Here is a 19,231-nt window from a genome sequence, read left to right on the forward strand (position 1 = left end):
TAAGAGGATCATGGCTGGAGACCCTAATTGAAAAATGACAAAAGCAAAATAAGGCTGGGGGGGCATGGCTCAAGTGGTAGAGTGCTTGCCTAGCAAGTGTGAGGCTCTGAGTTCAAACCCCAATACCACCAATAAATAAATAAATTACAGTAGATTCCTGGTAGAAAGCAGGCAGGTACCAAAGGAATTCTTGGCAGTAAATCTGCCACAGGCTAGTCCAGAGAGCTTATCACTAACAAATGACAAGCAAGATTTACTTCTGGCTTGGTAAGAGCCTGAGACATTTGGGGAAGTTACTTTGTCTTCCTCCCTCTGAATATGTGACAAGCGAAAACATTTCTTGTACTTTTATTTATGGGGGTGTTGGTACAGTGATAAAACTTCAAGGCAGGGGGGCAGACACTTAGCTTCCTGTATCTGAACTTGCCAAGTGGCAGGATTTTGCCCAGAGCTGCAAAGGTTAAACAGTTGGGAAGCACACACCTCTTCTTGGTCACCAAAGATGAGGCAGCTTATATGATGCATATAATACAATAGAAAACTATAAATGACAAACCAGTAACAGAGAAAAATCTAAGTCACAACAGAAGAATGAGTGAGGAAGATCAGGGCTGGGGCAGAGCACTTGTCTATAAGTGCAAAGCCATGGGATGATCCCTAGCACCACAACCCCCCCTCAAATATACTAGAACTCTGTTCTGCAAATAAGATTATTTTCCATTTCTAAAAGAAGGTCACAGTTTGGCTAAGAGTTTCTTACATTCAGATCAAAAGGAGAGGCACATTGAATTACTTGGTTGCTTTAAGAAAATATGAGTTCCTCAAAGGAGACAAGGGCTTTCTGGTATCTAGTTATAAAAGTAATGTCTCGCCAGTTACAATAGCAAGTTACACAGCAAGATTCATGCATGGGATGGTTCCTCAAGTGTGTAGCATCTGACAGAATCCATAATAGGAAAACTGAAATACTAAGTCAAAATCACACCCTGCAGGAATGCCCAAGCACTATACTTTCTTATGGTCCAGCTAAATATGAATATACAATGCATAACCCAGCCAAGTCTGTCCTTAAGTAATCCCATGTGGTCGTTCAGGAAGAACAGCGCAATGGGAAGTTTAAGGTTATCATCTCTGGCTAGTGTCTCAAGTCCAGATGTTCTATGTTTGAGTGACATCTTACTAATTTTACACAATAAGTGAACAGATGGTGAGGTGCTTCTGAAAAAACAGGGTGCCTAGTCATGATATGCTGCTTTCTTCAATGTGAAAATCTCTCAAGGAAAACAGAAAATAACATCTCCAGATCCAAAGATCAAGATCCCCCAAACAGAAAAATCCTGAGTCTCTCACTGCTCTGTGGGCTGAAAGCCCCTGCTCTCACTCAGGCATGTGACATCTTCTCCCTCAGCTTCTCCCCTCTTACCTTGCTCCATCAAATGTTAAAGTCAGCTGAACTGCACTTCCCCACCTATCTACAACAGCTCTCTGCCTCCTCCCACAGGAAATGCAGACTTCTTAGCAGACTAAGCAAGGCCTGTATCTCTTGCCTCTCCTCCCAACATTCATTTTAGAATACCAAAGAACTACTCACATTTGCCCCAACACTGGGCCACGCTCTCTGGCATGCCTGGAACTCTACTGGGAAGCTCCTATTGATCCCAAGAGGTTAAAATCCTTTCCCAAGTGTTCTTAAAAGATTTTGTGCTCTCATCATAACTCATTCTAGGTGCTTGGTTCTATTGCATGGCTTGCAAAGTCAGTACCTAAGGCCAGTCACTTACAGTCAGTGTTACTCAAGAATTCTCTTAAGTAAGTCTACAATGACAGTCCTACACTGTAAGAACAACATGGAAGCCAAGACCAAGTGAGGTAATAAGAAATTCAGTTTCCACGCCAGGTGTCAGTGACTCACACCCATAATCCTAGCTACCCAGGAGACAGAGATCAGGAGGACCAAGGTTGGAAGCCAGCCCAGGCATTTGCTGGATCCTACCTTGAAATAGCCAACACAAAAAAAGAGCTGGTGGAGTGGCTCAAATGATAGAGTACCTGCCTACAAGCATGAGGCTCTGAATTCAGAGTCCCACCAAAAAAAAAAAAGAAAGAAAGAAATTCAGTTTCTAGTCATAAGGACCACAATGGTAGAATCTCCTCTATTATTTTACAGTATTGTAGTTCTCTAATTCTCCCATACTCCTCTCCAGCTGTCCCCATCCTTGCCTAAGTGCTATGGCGTATTTGTGGAGGTGCAATCATAATGCAATTGTTCAGGATCTTCCTGTCACCCACACCAGCCCTCTCCAGGATGCTTTAGAGGGCAGGTGCTCTGCCTATTCAAACTGGTCACATGGCTCTTAGCCGTAAGTTATGAGTCACGTGAACGGTGGGGCTCCAGAGGAGCTCACAGGTAAATGTGCACATACATAGGCTTGGGCACTATTTCCCCTCAGTTGGATGTGAAACTGGTATAAAATAAATTTTAAAAGCCACTATGCCTCTCCTAGGGACAGAATGAGGAGACAGTGGTCCCTAGCACTTCCCAAAGTGGCTTTGAGAGAAAGGAGCTTGTCCTGGGTGCCCTGGCTCCTGAGCAGAATACTCAATGCATTTGTCCCTCCACATTTCTCCCCAGGAGTCTGGAAAGAGGCTGTGGTCTGGAAAGATGTGTCAGGTCTAAAAGCTGGTCTAAAGGCATCATCTTGTTCCTCCTAGAGGAGAAGTTAGAGATAGACAGAAAGTTATTGGAATTCTACCCCTGAGGGGCGCTTGCAAAAGTCCTCCAAAAAGTGCTGCAGGATGAGCTGGCCCCATTCTAAACACCTGGATTACATTCTCTCTCCTTTGCCTTTGCCATGCTTGGTCAAGAGGATTTTTTTTTTTTCCTTATTACATTCTCCAATTCCTGGCTTGCATTTTGAGGAAAAATGGACTGTTTTTTCCTATTTCTTGCTTTCCTAAGACATTCAAACGCTATGTTCATGTGAGCAGCCCATGGCACAGATGCCTTACCTGTATCCAGTGCTGTTCCTGCCAACAACCAGGTGCTTGGGCTGGTCCTCACATGTGTAAAGGTTAAAGTCGTTCTCAGGCACCAGGTCCACATCGTGGAATATGAAGCAGTCCCAAACCTCATCCTTGAGAGCTTCTATGTAGCCCACATTCAAGAGTCTGGCTCGGTTAAACTTTTTACTTCCAGCCTACAGACAATGGCAATTAACATGTGAAAAGCTCCTGAGATAACATTTCCTATCATCCCCTCTTCATCTGCAATTAAGGAGCTGGCATTATTCTTGCTAATACACAAGAATAGACAGCTGACTTTAAGATCTAGGAGAAAAAGCTAAATGATGATGATAACCCATTGGGGTTTTTTTCACTCATATTTATATTCCTTTAAGTCCAAAGAGTTGTTATTTAATGATAGAGTTTTAGTTTACCAAGAATAAAGTGCTATAGATTGGTTGTACAATAGTGAATATTCTTAACACTACAGAATAGTACATTTTAAAATGGCTGAAATGGTGAAATTAAGTGAAAAAGAAGCAATGGCTGAGATGGCAAATTTTATGTGCATTTTGGCACAATTAAAAATGTTTAAATATAGGGTTGGTGGGGTGGCTCAAGTGGTAGAGCACATGCCCAGCAAGCACGAGGCCCTGAGTTCAAACTCCAGTGCCATCAAAAAAAATTTTTTTATGTAGTTTTTGAATACAAATAAAAGGGCTGGGCCATGAATCAAGTGGTAGAGCACTTGCATAACAAGCACAAGGCCCTGGGTTCAAGCCACAATACCACCAAGAAATAAAATACAAATAAAAATAGCTTAAATACTAGAGGCATGGCTCAAGTGGTAGAGTGCTTACCTAGCAAGTGCAAGGCTCTGAATTCAATCACCAATACTGAAGAGGAAGATATCCTTGAAACAGGGACAAAAAACATGGGAAGCTGCCAATTAAAAGCTGTAAAAGAGGTTACCTCAAACAAGACTGAGAACTTGCCCATTATAGCCATGCAAAAAGTTCAGGCCCGAGGAAAAAGGGCACCACGCAGAGATAATCGCCCATTCCCGCCTTTCTTCATCTCCACCTGTAAATAAACTTTCCAAAGCAGGACTCCCCTGCTGTTCTTATCTAAACAACCTTAGGTCTCTAGCTCACTACTAGCCCCTAATTAATCAGAGCACATTCCTAGTAACCTGATGCCTTGCACTGCCTTTTAAATATCCTGTGAATCCTTCGTTCAATACTCAGACATGGTATAAGCCTGTGCCCACTGGCATAAAATATAATTTGAGTTCTCCACTCCTCCAAGTGTCACTTTGTTGGATCTGGAGACCTAAGGCAGATGAGTGAGTATCCCACCCCCCATGCAGGGCAATATCATTCCTACATCCTGAGGAGATGGAGGCCTGCATTCCTGCATCCTCAAGGAGAGATACAGATCTGCCACAGGGCTGATGAGCAAAATGCTCTCAAGATTGTTCCTTTCCCCCAATAAAGGTGCAAACCAAACCAGTTTACCTGAGAAAGCCCGCGAATCCATGGCCAATGAGACAAACCCACCTAATCCAGAGTTAAAACGTCCATAAAAACCCCAGCCTTCACCTGTGCAGCGAGCCACCAGCTTCCACGCTCCACTGCAGTTCCCTAGCTGTAGCCTTTCCTTTCTCTCTAATAAATCCCACTTCATATATTGGCTTTGGCTCATCATTCAGCTGCCTCACGAGCCAGTTCTCTGGCCTGTGAAGGACCCTCGACACCGGCACATAACATTTTGGCGACCACCAAGGGACCCAATCTCTTCTGAACCAAAGTTGGTATAGGTTGTGCCTAACTGGGAAAGGCAGCCTAGGAATGTGACCGTGAGCGTCCGGCACTCCAATGGAGTCTGTTTTCCAGGAGAAACCCCTCCTTCCACGGCCTAGCTATGGTGGAACTCTCAGGACGACCTTTTCTGTCTCTCTCTCTCCCCCCTGCCCCGGTTAAGGAGGGTTTCTCCCTTGGGAAACTGAGGAAAAGCTCTGAGCCCATTACAGCTGTATGGCAGGCAATCTGAGGAAACTCAGAGGCCAGACGGGGGATTATACCATACTGCCAATGCTATGTGGGCGGAACCCGACTGCAGTGCACTGAGGCTTTTTCTTTTTCCTCTCCTTAAACTCCAACTCTCTCTCGTTCAAGATCTGACCTGCTTAAGAGGAGGTCCGAAAACAGCCGGTGGGAAGGAAAGTTTATTTTCAAGCCACAAAAGGTGTTCTGGCCAGGGCACTCCCCAGTGTCACCCAAAGGCTGGAGATGCAACTTCCTGTCCTGCCCTGAGGCTCCAAAGGCAGCTAAGTCTCAGACCCCTACAGCCATGTCCATGGTAAACAGACAATCAGATCTTTCATGCTTCCTTCATGGTTTCTGTGGCCCAAGAGTGGAGGTCACCCCTGGTTCCAGTGCTCCAGTACTGCCTTTGGGCAGGATTGACTTGGACAGCAGTGATGACCAATAATCCCTCATGCATTGAGCCTGGAAACTCTTTTCCCCCAACCCTCAGTCTCTCCTTCCTCTTTCCCAAGCAGTTCTAAATAACTGTGGGCTTCCTTCAGTGAGTTTGGAAAACACACCCGTTCTGTTCCCTCCCTGGTCCCACCTTGTCTTTTATCTCTGTCTTCCCCTCCCTGGGCTTACTGGAATACTGGCTTCCCATGAAAAACTTGTAGCATGGTACCTTATGACTTAAGTTATTCCAACTAGTTTACCAGCCCTCTGGGTCTGCCCTCTCAGTTGCTAGGCACCAGAGAGGCAAAAGCGCTTACAAAAAAACCAGCGGCTGCCACTCTCATCCCCTAACTCCGCCCCCACAAGGGGGACGAGGGAAAGCAAACAGGCGTGCTCATGCACAGGGATGGCGGCCCACTGGACACAGCAGGAACACCTGCCATAGCTAAGAGAATCCATAGAGAGGACCCAGCACATCCTAAGCCACCAGCCACACATGGCGATGGCTGTGGCTGGCCACCACTTCCCCAAAATGGATGAGAGGAAAAATAAACGTGCGCAGGCACTTGTACACAGGAAGGGGGAGGGGCGGCAGGCCACAGGATGGGATCACTCATCACAGGCATGGGAGGGGGCAATGGCACTTTGCTCAAGCCCAGCTCCCGGCCCCACCTTAGGCCTTGGGCCTGACTGGCCCAGCCCTCATAAGCTAATTATTATCTCAAGGTTATGGTCCCAGAAATAGCAAAATGGCCGTTACTGTGGTCTCTAAACTTCTCATTTAAAATTTCCTATACTTTTGGCCTCAGCATAAATTTTCCCTCCAAATATTAGCACTAGTCGTCCCTTATGGTTCTGTTATTGCCCTGGGACACCCTCTGAATGCCCTTCTCTAACTTTACAGATGATATATTCCTTTGTTAAAGAGGCTGCCTGCTGTTAGATACAAGGCAGGATCCTAGTGTTTTTTTTTTTTTTTTTTTCTCTTCTCACTGTGCTGGTCAGGTGCTCTAACCCAACCAGTCCACTTTCCCTGGTCCTGACCACAGATGGGGGGGAAGTCACAAGACAGGGACACCTGGACTCGTTAGTAAGGTCATTCCCAGTCAGGACGCTGACGAGAAGGGAACTGACCCAGTTTATTGTTGTCGTCTTTCTAGATGGGATCTGCCCCCTTCCAGTCTTCTGGCTTGTCTATTAAAATGTTAAAAGGAAATGTTAGAAGCTTTGTACTGAGGCCTGACCTCAGCATACCTTGGGTGACCAAGAGAAGTGGCCTTCACAGAGGTCCTTAAATTACAATACCATACTCCAATTAGACCTTTTCTGTAAAAGAGAGGAAAAAATAAACTGAGGTCCCTTATACAAATTTTCTCTTATCTCCAAGACCACCCAGATTGGCTCCACAATTGCTATCTAGATACTCAAATGCTGGCCATTCTTTGGAAGCCACAGGATAAACATGGGGAAGGAGGACCAGAAATGTCCCTTATCAATGACAAGGCCCACCTCTACTGCTCCACCCTATGCCCTACCTTCTTAGCCACCCTAATATTCAGAACCTCCTAATGGGTGCTTTCCCCTTCAACAGCCAATGGTAAGAAGAGGGCAAGTCTACGTCCCCTTCCAGTTATCAGATCTAAGGAAAATTATAAAAGATCTGGGTAGCTAAACTGATACAACAGATCAATACATTCAAGCCTTTATCTCTGTGATCCAAACCTTTAAATTGGCATGGAAGGATATTGTGCTTCTATTAGACCAGACTCTGTCCTCACTAGAAAAACAGTGGGTTCTGCTCCACGCCACTCCGGTTGGAAATGATTACCATTTACATTGAGCCCCAATACCCGTGGCACCCATGGGAATGAGTGTGCCTATACCTCCAGGGGCACAGGCAGTCCCCTTGACAGATCCACACTGAAAATCAGAACGGTAAAGGGGCTGGTGATACGGCTCAAGCACTAAAGTGCTGCTTTGCAGCCACAAAGTCCTGAGTTCAAATCCCAGAATAGCCAAAAGAAAAAAAAAATTGGGGTCTAAGGACATCACTCAGTGGGAGAATGTCTGCCCAGCATGTGCAAGGTCCCGGGTTCAATTCCCCAGCATCGCTAAATCAAAAGAAAAAAAAAATGGTGAGGAGGATAAATGGCGTTAATGCCACTTACTCCACCTCATAGTGGAAGAGCAAAAAAAAGACCAAAGTCAAACCTCTAAACTATTCCCAGATGACTGTAGTACAGCAAGGCCTTGAAGAAAACCCCCTTACCTTTCTGCAGCATCTTAAGGACACTATCAGAAAGCATACCACAGGGGACCCAGAGTCACAGGTGGGAGAGGTTCTCCTCAAAGATAAATTTCTAACAGTCAGTTCCAGATATTCATAAAAAACAAAGTGTGGCTGAAGGAAAAAAGTCATTGGATCATCTAATACAACTAGCCATGTCTGTATACTATAACCGGGACATTACTAACAGAGAACGATAAGAGACATCATGACCTCATTGCTGCCCCCACCCGACTGGGGCCTGAACTTGCTACCATGGTGGACAGGAGGGCACTTCTGCCGAGGATGCTCAAAAGGGGGAACAGCACAGGAGACAGCTCCGCCCCCAAAAGGGACCCTGCCCTCTCTGCAAGGGTAACCACTGGAGGTCTAAGTGCCCCCATCTCCAGATGGAAGGCGGGGTGCCACCTCCTGTGGATTGATGGGTCCCGGCCTCCTGTCCACGCTCCACTTCTTGGCATCAATATTGAGGAGCCATAAGGGCAGAAAAACAAATGGTCATTTTCCTGCTAGACAGTGGAGCTATTCTTCTGTCTTACCATTCTCTCCTGGCCCCCGGTCCAATGACAAAAGTTATCGTTCGGGGCAAATCTGGCTAGCCCCCAGAGCACTATTTTACCCAGCCTCTGGCCTGCTCTTGGGGAGACCTCCGCCTCTGTCACTCTTCTCATAGTACCTGAAACTCCAGTGCCCCTGCTGGGACGGGATTTACTATCTCAATTAAAAGCTCAAATTCTCCTCCCCCCAGGCAGCTATCTCTGTTGCCCCCTCCTTCAGGAACAAATAGATTCCACAGTGTGGACTGATGAGATGAGTGTAGGATGAGCCAGGACGGCCCTCCCTATTTAAATAAAACTCAAAAATCCCTCACAGTTTCCACAGCCAAAAACAACATCCCCTCAAGCCTAAGGGACATGAGGCCTTATGCCTCTCATAAATTCCTTAAAAAAAAAAAAACAAAAAGGCTACTAATTAGTTGCTCCAGCCCCTAAAATAAATTTAAAATTCTTAGTTAATCTTAAAATACAAGTTACAAAGTAAACAAGTAGAAAGGCTATAGATAGGTATTGAGTGTATTTTTTTTAAGAAGTTAAAGGAAAAAAAAATTTTTTTTAGATGAAAAATGATTTTATAAAGAGGGTTTGTCTTAAAGATTGTTTCAAATATGGAGAGGAAGGATAAGGAAAAACCATCAAAGGGTTCAAAATATTATATGAAGGTCTGAGTAAATCTTAAAAGTGTATAATAAAAGCTTTGGTGTGTGATAAAGTTAAAGTTAACTGTAATCTAAGAGTTGCCTAACAGATTTTTAGGATCATGTCAAACCAAAATTAAATTCTTTGTCTATAAAATAACAAAGTTATCTTAATATTGTTCTGCTCTAAGTAACATCTACAAAAAAACTGTTATAGGAAAAGATTTTATCAAAGAAATTACTTGTGGTTTTTGCTGATCTTGTCAAGCTTTAAGTACTACTAAATCAGAGTTCATTTATGTATTTGCTCATGTGTCTTAAATGACCACCTTATAACTGTATGATGTCTATACTTTATCTAAATATGGTACAAACATTTACAAAGTTAAAAGTGTCAATTTATATAAAATAATGGGCTAAAGCTCTCTTTTATCCAAAAGTGCTACATTTAACCTAAATCCTGACAGCCCCTGCCTCCCACAGGTCACCTACCTAGGTGTGTTCTTAAAGGGACAGACCCACTCCCTAAGTCACAAGGGAATCAACCCAATCCTCTCCCATACCATAAAACAGCTTAGAGCTTCCTTGGGAGTTACAGGATTTTGTAAAATCTAGATCCCTAGATATACAGCCCTTACCAGACACCTTTTTATGCTCCTACTAATATTCCTATTTGGGTCTTGTATAATAAATGCTCTCTCCAGATTTATATCTCAATAGGTCCAACAGATCAAACTCCAGCTTTTAGTCAAGGAATACTCACCTCTGCCTAGGCATGAGTCCTCCATCCCGTTCTATCAGGGGCCCCTGGAAACTATACAGGTCAACCCCTGAGACAAGTACCCTCTCCCCTATCCCCCCATCACCCCATTGTCAGCACGAAGCAGCTAGATGAATCATCATCCCTCTCCCCAACAGCAGTTGGGTGCTTATCTCAGAGGGGGAATTTGTTGGGTCTGGAGACCTAAGGCAGATGAGTGAGTTTCCCATCCCCAATGGAGGACAATATCATTCCTGTATCCTGAGGAGATGGAGGCCTGCATTCCTGCATCCTAAAGGAAAGATACAAATCTGCCACAGGGCTGATGAGCAAAATGCTCTCAAGATTGTTCCCTTCCCCCAATAAAGGTGCAAACCAAACCAGTTCACCTGAGAAAGCCCGCAAATCCATGGCCAATGAGAAAACCCACCTAACCCAGAGTTAAAACGTCCATAAAAACCCCAGCCTCCACCTGTGCAGCGAGCCACTGGCTTCCGGGCTCCACTGTGCTTCTCTAGCTATAGCCTTCCCTTTCTCTCTAATAAATCCTACTTTATATACCGGCTTTGCTCATCATTCAGCTGCGTAACAAGCCAGTTCCCTGGCCTATGAAGGCAAGGACCCTCGACACTAGCACGTAACAACTTGGTTTCTCGTCTGTCAATATTTCCACAAAAACTTGGAAAAAAAAAAATTCAAATAATCAACAATACACTTAAAATTAAGAGGATAGTTTTCTTGCCATAGTAAAAAATTTTTTAAAACTCAAAACTTTAGCTGTATGCAGAGGCTCACACCTGTAATACCAAGTATTTGAGAGGCAAAGATGGGAGGACTGTAGTTCAAGACTAGCTCAGGCAAAAAGCTAGTGAGACCCTATCTCAAGGAACACACTGGAGATGTAGGATCATACCTATATAATCCCAGCTAGGCGGGAGGCAAAGGTAGGATAACCAAGGTCCAAATCTGACCCTTGGCAAAAAAACAGGTTGTTGCTAATATTTCTAAGTGACTTAAAAGTCTCTTGGAAATCACTGCAATACAACCTGTTATGACACTAATGGCAGAGGCTAATCCTCAGAGTGGGCACTGGGTAAGAAGAGCCTGTCCTGTAACATGACCAAAGCTGGGGTATGAAAAAGACTTTACAGTATTAATTTGCCCATTGCTAACTGGTTCAAGTTCCATAAGAATAAATTCCAATTTGATAAACAATTTATCACAACAGAAGTACAGGCAGTTTTCAGACATTGCCACTGCTTTTCTGAAAAGACACAAAGCAGACGCAAGCGTTTGCATTCATAAAAATATACGGTACCTTGGAATTGCCATCCTGAGTAAGAGCTCAGAATTAAATAAATCACAGCTATGATGAACAATGTTAAAAACCAAAAAAATCATAAAACAAAATAAATGTAAAGTTTTGTTTCAAGTCCAAAAAAATAGACACAGATGTACTGAATTAGCACCTTGGTTTTCAAGAGCCTCAGCTATCATAAAGAATACACTGCAGATCTGATCCTCTGAGTTGTCGAAACAAGTATTACCAGTCACATTCAATATTAAGTAGGCAGTTAATGACTTTGCTTACACTCTTAGAGTGTGTAAGGACTTGAGGGAGCATTATTTGGAGACCCAGGATGATCTTGAAACTTTTAGGTGTAGATGTTTAAACTGATATCCTATTTTTCTTCTAATAAACTTTAATATCAAATAAGGCCATCTTTAATCACTCCACTGATCGCTCAAAAACAGCCTACAGTTACACTGTGTTCTTACTAAGTGATGCTCCTGGAAGCCAAATGAGTGAATTAAGAAAGTGAAAATTAAACATGGGATGTGTAAAATGATAAAGTGGTAAAGAGAAAGGCAGGAATGTAAAGAAATTCACAGAATCCAATGACTATTAACACCCAGCACTCTGTTCCACCCACTGAATAGCCACCCTCGACATGGAAAAACAGAAGTCCAGCACCACACCATGTAGCACATGACAAATGCAGAAGGTACATCAGGGAACCTGTAGCTCTCTGGGGAAACCTTAGGACAGGCATTGGCTAACATGGAAGGGCTCACAAAAACAGACTTCTTCTGGAGGTTCATTTTAGGACAGTAAAATTTCTAAACTTGGGTCTCCTGACTCCACCTTCTGGGATAAGAATTTCCTCTACTCTCTTCTAGGATAAGTGAGGTAAGAGAGCTCTCCTGTGTTGATAGTTTAATACTCCTTGGCCCAAGACAGACAAAGGGTCACATGGCTGAGCCCTTCAGAAGGAGAGCACAAGGCAGGGCCCCGAAAAGCCCCATACTCACCTGGTGGATGATATAGATGCCATAGTCGAGCTGCTGCCTCTGCAGGAAGGGGTGAAGATGTTCCAGCAAGTACATGAGGTGTTTCTCCCTGTTCCGGTGGGGAATGAGGATGGCAACCCGCTGTGAAGCCTTACATTCCTCAGGGTGGTACCGGCCTCGGGTCACCTTGGGATTATTTGCCTGTACTTCCTCCAAAGTGAGGTCTGGTTTGAAAATGAGCTTGCTCTGGCCTCCTACAATCAACAGAGGAGCTGTCACATAAAGTGCTGGGAGGCTTACACAGCTAACACAGTAGTGCATAGACACTGCCTGGCACACAGGAAGCACAACATGAATGTTACCCCTTATTACTAAAGCCTCATTTCACCATCACCTCTAACCATAGAATCATGTGGCACAGGTAACTGGCTGCAGAAGCAAGTAACTGGTATCTGATCAACTCTAGCCACTGTCCTGGTGACCAAGGTACCCAGCAAAGGTTAGACTGAGTAACTCTTCAACTCTTTTCCTTCTCAAAATTCCAGAAGAGTGAAATATAAAAACCCAAAGCATCCCATGGAATAAGCTCCCAGACAAGGCACCTTTCTCACTTCTTTCTTCCCTAACTCTCTGCTCCTAGGTCCCTGAAGGTAAAGCACTGGAAAGAAGTAGAAACCAGCCTCATTCCCTAACCCTAACCCAGCCATGACAGGATGTGCAATGCCCAGCAATCCTTCCACTGTGCCGTCCTGGCGGACACTTCCAATCAAGCACAGCATTTGCTCAGTGAGTGTGGAAGCAGCCCTACCAATGAAACCCCAGTGTCCATGGTAACCAATCCTGTGCAAGGCTTCAAGTATCAGGCTGAAGCAACTGGCCATCCTGTTTGACCTGAATTAACAGGATATGCTGCCTGGAGAGAGGAGGCAGAGTTCCGCTGGAAGAACTGAGCTAGGTTTCCGTCCCTACAAGTCCCCTTTTTAACATATGCCGGTCAGGCTATAAAGCCTTAAACTGTTTGCAACCTGAGGTTTTCTGTGCCAAGCAGACTAAGTCCTCACACCTTGCTCTTTGGGACGATCCCCTACCCTGGCCATGGCTGCTTAGACCAGGCTCAAATGTCTGTCTACCAGTACCTTGGGGCTCCCAATAGCACCAAGGGCAAATAATCCCCTCTAGCCACCCAAAGACTAGCTGGCCTCCAAAAGCCTTCTGAAAGGTCTGCATGAAAGATATAGAGACAGCAGGCAGTCACACCCTGCAAACAAACAGTAAGAATTACAAAGGAGACGTGCTATGAGAGCCACCACCCACAACTGAACTGCAGCATGAAGAGGTAGTTATTCAGACAGTTTCCTGTGTGGCTTGTTAATAAACCCCATCATGAACCTAGTATCTCTGTGCACTCCAAAAAGTCTCATGCAACAGGTCTGATACAAACTAGTTCCTTTGCTTGCCTTCTCATTCATTGCTGCAACTTTTATATGCCCTAACCTAGAATCTGCTTCTGCTTCTTCCCTCCAGTCCCCCTTCCAGCTCCCCACCACTAATTTTATTCTTTCTTGGGTCACTAAGGACCAATCTTAAGATATCACTATTTACATCACACTTCTCATCTAGTACTTGCTTAGAATTGCATCATTGCAGATCTTTTGAATATATTATGAGGACTTTGAGCAAGGGGGATAATACAGTTTTCATTTTATAATTCATTTTCACATCTCAAATGTGTAATTTGTGAACAGATTGATTACAGTCAAGAATAATGTTTTTGCTTCTACATGATTGACTAAAGAAAAGTACTATGTCAAAATGAATTCAACACAAGACTGTGATTCAGTTAGGAAGGGGAACTGCATGCTTGTGTTGCCCATGTTAGTATGTTGAACCCCCAGTGTGATATTATTTGGAGTGGGGGATTTGGGGAGGCAATTAGGTTAAAATGAGGTTGTGAGAATGGAGCCTCCATGTTGGGATTAGAGACAGAGAGAGAGAAGGAAGCCCATGGGAGGACATAATCAGCAGGAGGCCCCTCACCAAGAGCCTGAGCATGCTAGACCCTGACCTTGGATTTCCAGAAAGCCTCCAGAACTGTGAGCAGTCAGCTCATGGTATTTAGTTACAGCAGCCCAAGCAGTCTAAGACAGTGAGTCTTGTGTAGCTAAGAACACCAAGCCTGCAAAGAGACTCAGCCACCCCACAGAGCGCTCTCTTAGTACACACATAGGGCCACAGCTGCCTGTCAGCGAGGGGAGCTGGACTGCAGCTAGAAAGGACCACCCATCTACACCCTGTATGCTCTATACCGTGCTTGCTCACAGTCTCCTGAAAGGAAGACAAACATGAATGTCACACTGGGTGCACAGTAGGGGTACTGGCACATGGGAAACCAATATTAATTCTGAATAGGAACTCCCAGAAACCTTTCTGGAAGAGGCAAGATCTAAGCTAGATTTCTGATGACAACAGGAATCCACTAGGCAGACACAGATTGAGAAAAGGCATTCTAGAAAGAGGGAATGCCTCTCTTCTAGAAAGAGAGGACAATATGGAGAACTACAAGCACTTTCATGTTCTGGAGAATCAAGATGTGTGAGAAATAACACTTACTGGAGTTTTTTCCCTTCTCAAATTTATTGTGTTCATGAAAACCAATTTATTCTTAATTTGTCCTGAAAGGCAAACATTTAAGGGAAATCGAAATACACAAGATATCACACTAAAACATATAGAAATAACACTAAAAACATTCAAAACCTTCATCCCTGCACCTTGACTCCATACTTTTGGCCAAGAGATAACTTTTGGCTAACAGATATGACACAGTGGAGAATTGATTGTGTCTGCATATTTCCACTTACCGATTCATGAAAAGAATGTGCCCAGGCTAGCCCACTGGTCCTAGAAGAAGGATGAGAGACATGGAACAGAGCCACAGGCCCAAATCAATGGACTCTATTGTGTGCTACTCACACTTCCTTGGCTAGATAATAAGACTGGGTATGCTCAGATGGTGTACCACATATCAGTGAGAATAAGCAGCCTATACCACATGCACCCATGGAAACTGATCTCAGAAAATAAGGTTGAATAACAGAAACCAAACACAAAAGAGTACACACCACATATTTCCAATATGCAAGGTTCAAAACCAGGAAAAAAAATCTAATGAACATTATTAGACTCTTGAAGCCAGGGTAGTGACTGAAAGCAGAATGGGAACTTCTAGGGTTCTAGTGAGATTGCACTTCTTAATTTGCAGGCTGCTTCCTGGAATATATTCACTTTGTGATACTTAGCTATCCACTTCTGATTTCTAAGCTTTTCTGCACAATGTGTTAAATAAAAAGTTTACATAGCACCCATGAAAAAGGAAAAAGCAAGCACTTACTGAGGTTCGGAGACACGGGAGGGCAGTTTTCCAGTTCCGCTTTTTTCACAGATGCTCCATTGGTCAGAGTGTCTTCCTTTCCCAAAGTTATGGCCTTATTGAAATTAGCAATGAAAGCTTTTGCTCTGGGAATCTCTTGAATAGCACCCACAAAGTAGTTACTGGTGGCCCACCCCACCACTGTCAGGCACAGGGTAAAAAGCAATAGCAATCGGACTTTGTAGGAAAGGTGGAAAGGTAGGTTGCAGCCCATGTCTTTTATCTCGTGAGTTAGATGTACTTCTGCTCCAAGGCAGGCAACTTCAAGCTAAACTTTTCCAGTCTGAATGCAAACTTGATGACATCTGACGATGTGATGCCTGCTGTCACCCAGCAGTTCTGCTCCAATGATCTCTAAACGACAATCACAAAGGACGTGCTGTTTCAAATGGAAATCCTGTCCTGAAATGATTCACTTCAGCATACACTAAAAACCATCCCCAAGGGACCCTAACTAAAAGTAATGGCAGTTCTCCCATTTAGGGTTTAGAGATCAGAAACCAGAAACCAGAAACTTCAGGGCTAGGTAGAAGGCTCCAACCATCTATACATCACAGGAGCTCTCTCTGGGTTACTGCCCAGGCTGTCTATCACCCACAAAGGGAAGATACTTCCAGACAGTATGCAGAAACAAAAAGGTGAAGAGAGAGGGGCAACTACAAATGCTGATTTTTGAAATGGCCACAGCCTAAACTTCATCCCAATGGCTCTCTTCCTCAGTTGCCCCTTTCTGGCACAGATTTTAAGGGACTTAACAAAATGTGATGCCTTGTGACAGAAATGTATTTGCCAAAAGAAAAGACCAAAGGTCTTCTATCCTGTAAGAATCAGGAAAACATGGCCCTCAAAAACAGAGAATGGATGCTGTACTCTCAATGAGGCACCAGCAAGAGGCACATCCCAACAGTGGGGGTGGGGTGAGGGCAAGAAATACAAAGAGAATCCCAACAGAGGAGGCCAACAATCTATAAGGCAGATCTCATTTCCCGCATGGGGAATAAAAAATGTTTCTCCCTTTTTTTTCCATTCTCCCCCCTTTAATCATGTTACTTTCCTACTAAACTTTCCTATTACTTTCACTGCAAAAGAAAAAGAAAAACAGGTTGAACTACAGTGTTTAAGATAAAGGGTTTGGATTATGGAAAAGAATCAAGATTCCTTAAAAAACTAAAAATAGAACTGTCATCTGATCCAGTGATACACTCCTGGGCACATACCTGAAGGAACATAAGTCAGGATACAACAGAGACACTTACACACTGATGTTTACTGCAGCGTGTTCACAACAGCCAAGCTATTGTAACATCTGGGAAACAACCCAGATGCCCTACAACTGATGAATAGATTAAGAAAATGTTTTATATATATAAAGTATAAAATGTTTTATGGTAAATGGAGGATATCATCTTAAGTGAAGTAAGCCAGGTTCAGAAAGACAAAGGCTACATATTTTCTCTCATATGTGGAAGATAGATACAAAAGATAAACATATACACAAATATGATCGTATACACATTTACATGTAGAACATGTTTGCAATAATGGAACTGCTCTATGGCACTTGGGGAGGAGGGAAAGGAAAAGAGAATGCTAGAGTCAACAATATTGAAATGCATTATGCCTGTGCAGATAGAGGACATAACAGTATGTACTGAAAGTTGTCGAATAATGAGGGGTTGGAGGGAAGGGGTAAGGGAGAGTAACAAAGGGGGTTGAACTGATCAAAGTAAAGCATATTCACAGCTGGGATACATTGAATAACTCCTTTGAATACTGACTTTGGAATTAAAAATGAAAGACAGGACTATAAAATAGGTACAGTGGGGGGATGTACTTGTAGGATGGGGAGGACAGTGAAGGAGATGAAGATGAGGGAATATGGTTGATGGGCTTCGTATGCTTACATGAAACAGAACAATGAAACCTCTTATAATTGCTTTAAGTGGGGCAGGGAGGGGGTTGAGGAGGGAGATGGTGGGGGCAATCTAACCAATGTACAATGCAAGGCTATTGGGAATTGGCACAATGAATCCCCCCTGTACAATGAATATATGCTAATAAAAATGAAAAGAAAAAAAAACCTATATTCCAAAAAAAAAAAAATTAAGGGATTTGGATTTAGACAGAAATTATGGTTCTACCACATGTCAACCATGTAACCTTGAGCCAGTAGCTTAATTGAGCCTCAGTTTCCTTATCTGTAAAGCGGGGTAAAATAGTACCTACCAAGAGAAGTGACTGTGGGACTAGACCTAATATATTACTATATAAAAATCTGGCCCACCTCTTGGTACACAGTAAATACCCACTAAATAGTGACTGTCACTATTACTCCACATTAAAGGGTCTGGTCTGGGGATGGCCAACACGCAAAGACACTGATGGCTATCTGGACTTCATTGTACATATTTCTTACTGTCAGTTGAAAAATTGTGGTTCTGATTTCATACTTCAATAGCATGAGGTAGGATAATATGAATTCATCTCTTAAAAGGTGGTTATGCTCTTAATTACTGAGAAAAATTCCGGTTTGGAGGCGAGGCTCAAGCTGTAGAGTACCTGCCTAATCAAGCATATTATCAACTAAATGAATAAAATGGAGACTGAGATATTTTCTATGCTGAGTAAAAACATAGAAACACTTTTGATTAAAACTTGAATGAAAAAAGAGAATGGAAGTAAACTATCTGTGTGCTATAGTTACAACTAAAGAGAGAGAGTTAAGAAAAATTTGAAAGAAATGCACCCAGCAGTGAACAATAATTACATGTAGAGGAATAGCTGAAAGTGACTTTTTCCTCTCTTTTCTCTTTCCAATTTAATAACATAGTTTCATATTACAGCTTATATGCTTATATTTATATTATATGTTGTATGGCTTGGATGTGGTTTGTCTCCCAAATGGTTCATGTGTTGGAAACTTAGTATCCAATGTGGCAGTGTTGAGAGATGGAGCCTGGGCTGGGGGGCATGACTCAAGTGGTACAACACCTGCCTAGCAAGCACAAGGCCCTAAGTTCAAATCCCAGTACCACCAAAAAGAAAGCATAAGAAAAAAAAAAAAGAGAGCGAGAGAGAGAGAGAGGTGGAGCCTAGTAGGACTTGGTTATGTTATTGCAGGTGCTAGCATGGAAGGGATGAAGGAGTTCTCATGAGACCGAGCTAATTCTTGAGAGAGAGTTCTTATGGGGTTGTTATAAGGCATGACCCTTCCCCGTGCCTCACCCTCCTGTCTTACCATGTGATCTGTTCCTCTCTCATGTTTTACTGTTATGATGCCATCCACACACCATAAGGTCCTCATCAGAGCTGAGCCAAAGCAAGCAGCATGACCTTGAGTCTCCAGAACAGTGTGCTAAATATTTTGTTTTGTTTTTTTTTCTCTTTTTACTGGGTTTTTGAACCCGGGGCCTCATGCATGCAGGGCAAACACTACCATTTGAGCCACACCCTCAGTCCTTTTGTTTGTATTTTGGTTTTTAATTTTCTGTTGCTGTTGTTTGTTCATTTGAGATAGAGTCTCATTAACTTTGCCTGGGCTGGCCTTAAACCCACTATCCTACTACCTCTGTCTCCCAAGAAGCTGGGACTATGGGCATGTACTATTATGTTGGGCTTCTTTTCTTTATAAAGTAGTCAGCTTTAGGTATTTTGTTACAGTAACAGAAAACAGACTGATACATATATGATTTTGTGATTTTGTGTTTATGTATTTTTACATATATAATTTTATATCAGTTCCTTTGCAATTATGTGAAAGGGTTTTTTTTAAGTGAGAAGT

At 43.2% G+C, this 19,231-nt stretch overlaps 1 protein-coding gene across 2 annotated transcripts in view; it reads right to left on the reverse strand.

The window, feature by feature from the left end:
- Positions 1–19,231, reverse strand: part of B4galt4 (beta-1,4-galactosyltransferase 4) — a 39,008-nt gene that overhangs the window by 11,119 nt on the left and 8,658 nt on the right. For both annotated transcript variants that reach the window (XM_074073219.1, XM_074073218.1), the window contains exons 2-4: positions 15,412–15,804; positions 12,042–12,274; positions 3,010–3,197 (exon numbers count right to left, since the gene is read on the reverse strand). In XM_074073219.1, coding sequence (XP_073929320.1) covers positions 3,010–3,197; positions 12,042–12,274; positions 15,412–15,664 — 674 coding nt within the window. In that variant the 5' untranslated portion in view covers positions 15,665–15,804. The remainder of the gene's footprint in view (positions 1–3,009; positions 3,198–12,041; positions 12,275–15,411; positions 15,805–19,231) is intronic.

This window comes from Castor canadensis, chromosome 5 (assembly GCF_047511655.1).
Source record: "Castor canadensis chromosome 5, mCasCan1.hap1v2, whole genome shotgun sequence".
NCBI lineage: Eukaryota > Metazoa > Chordata > Mammalia > Rodentia > Castoridae > Castor > Castor canadensis.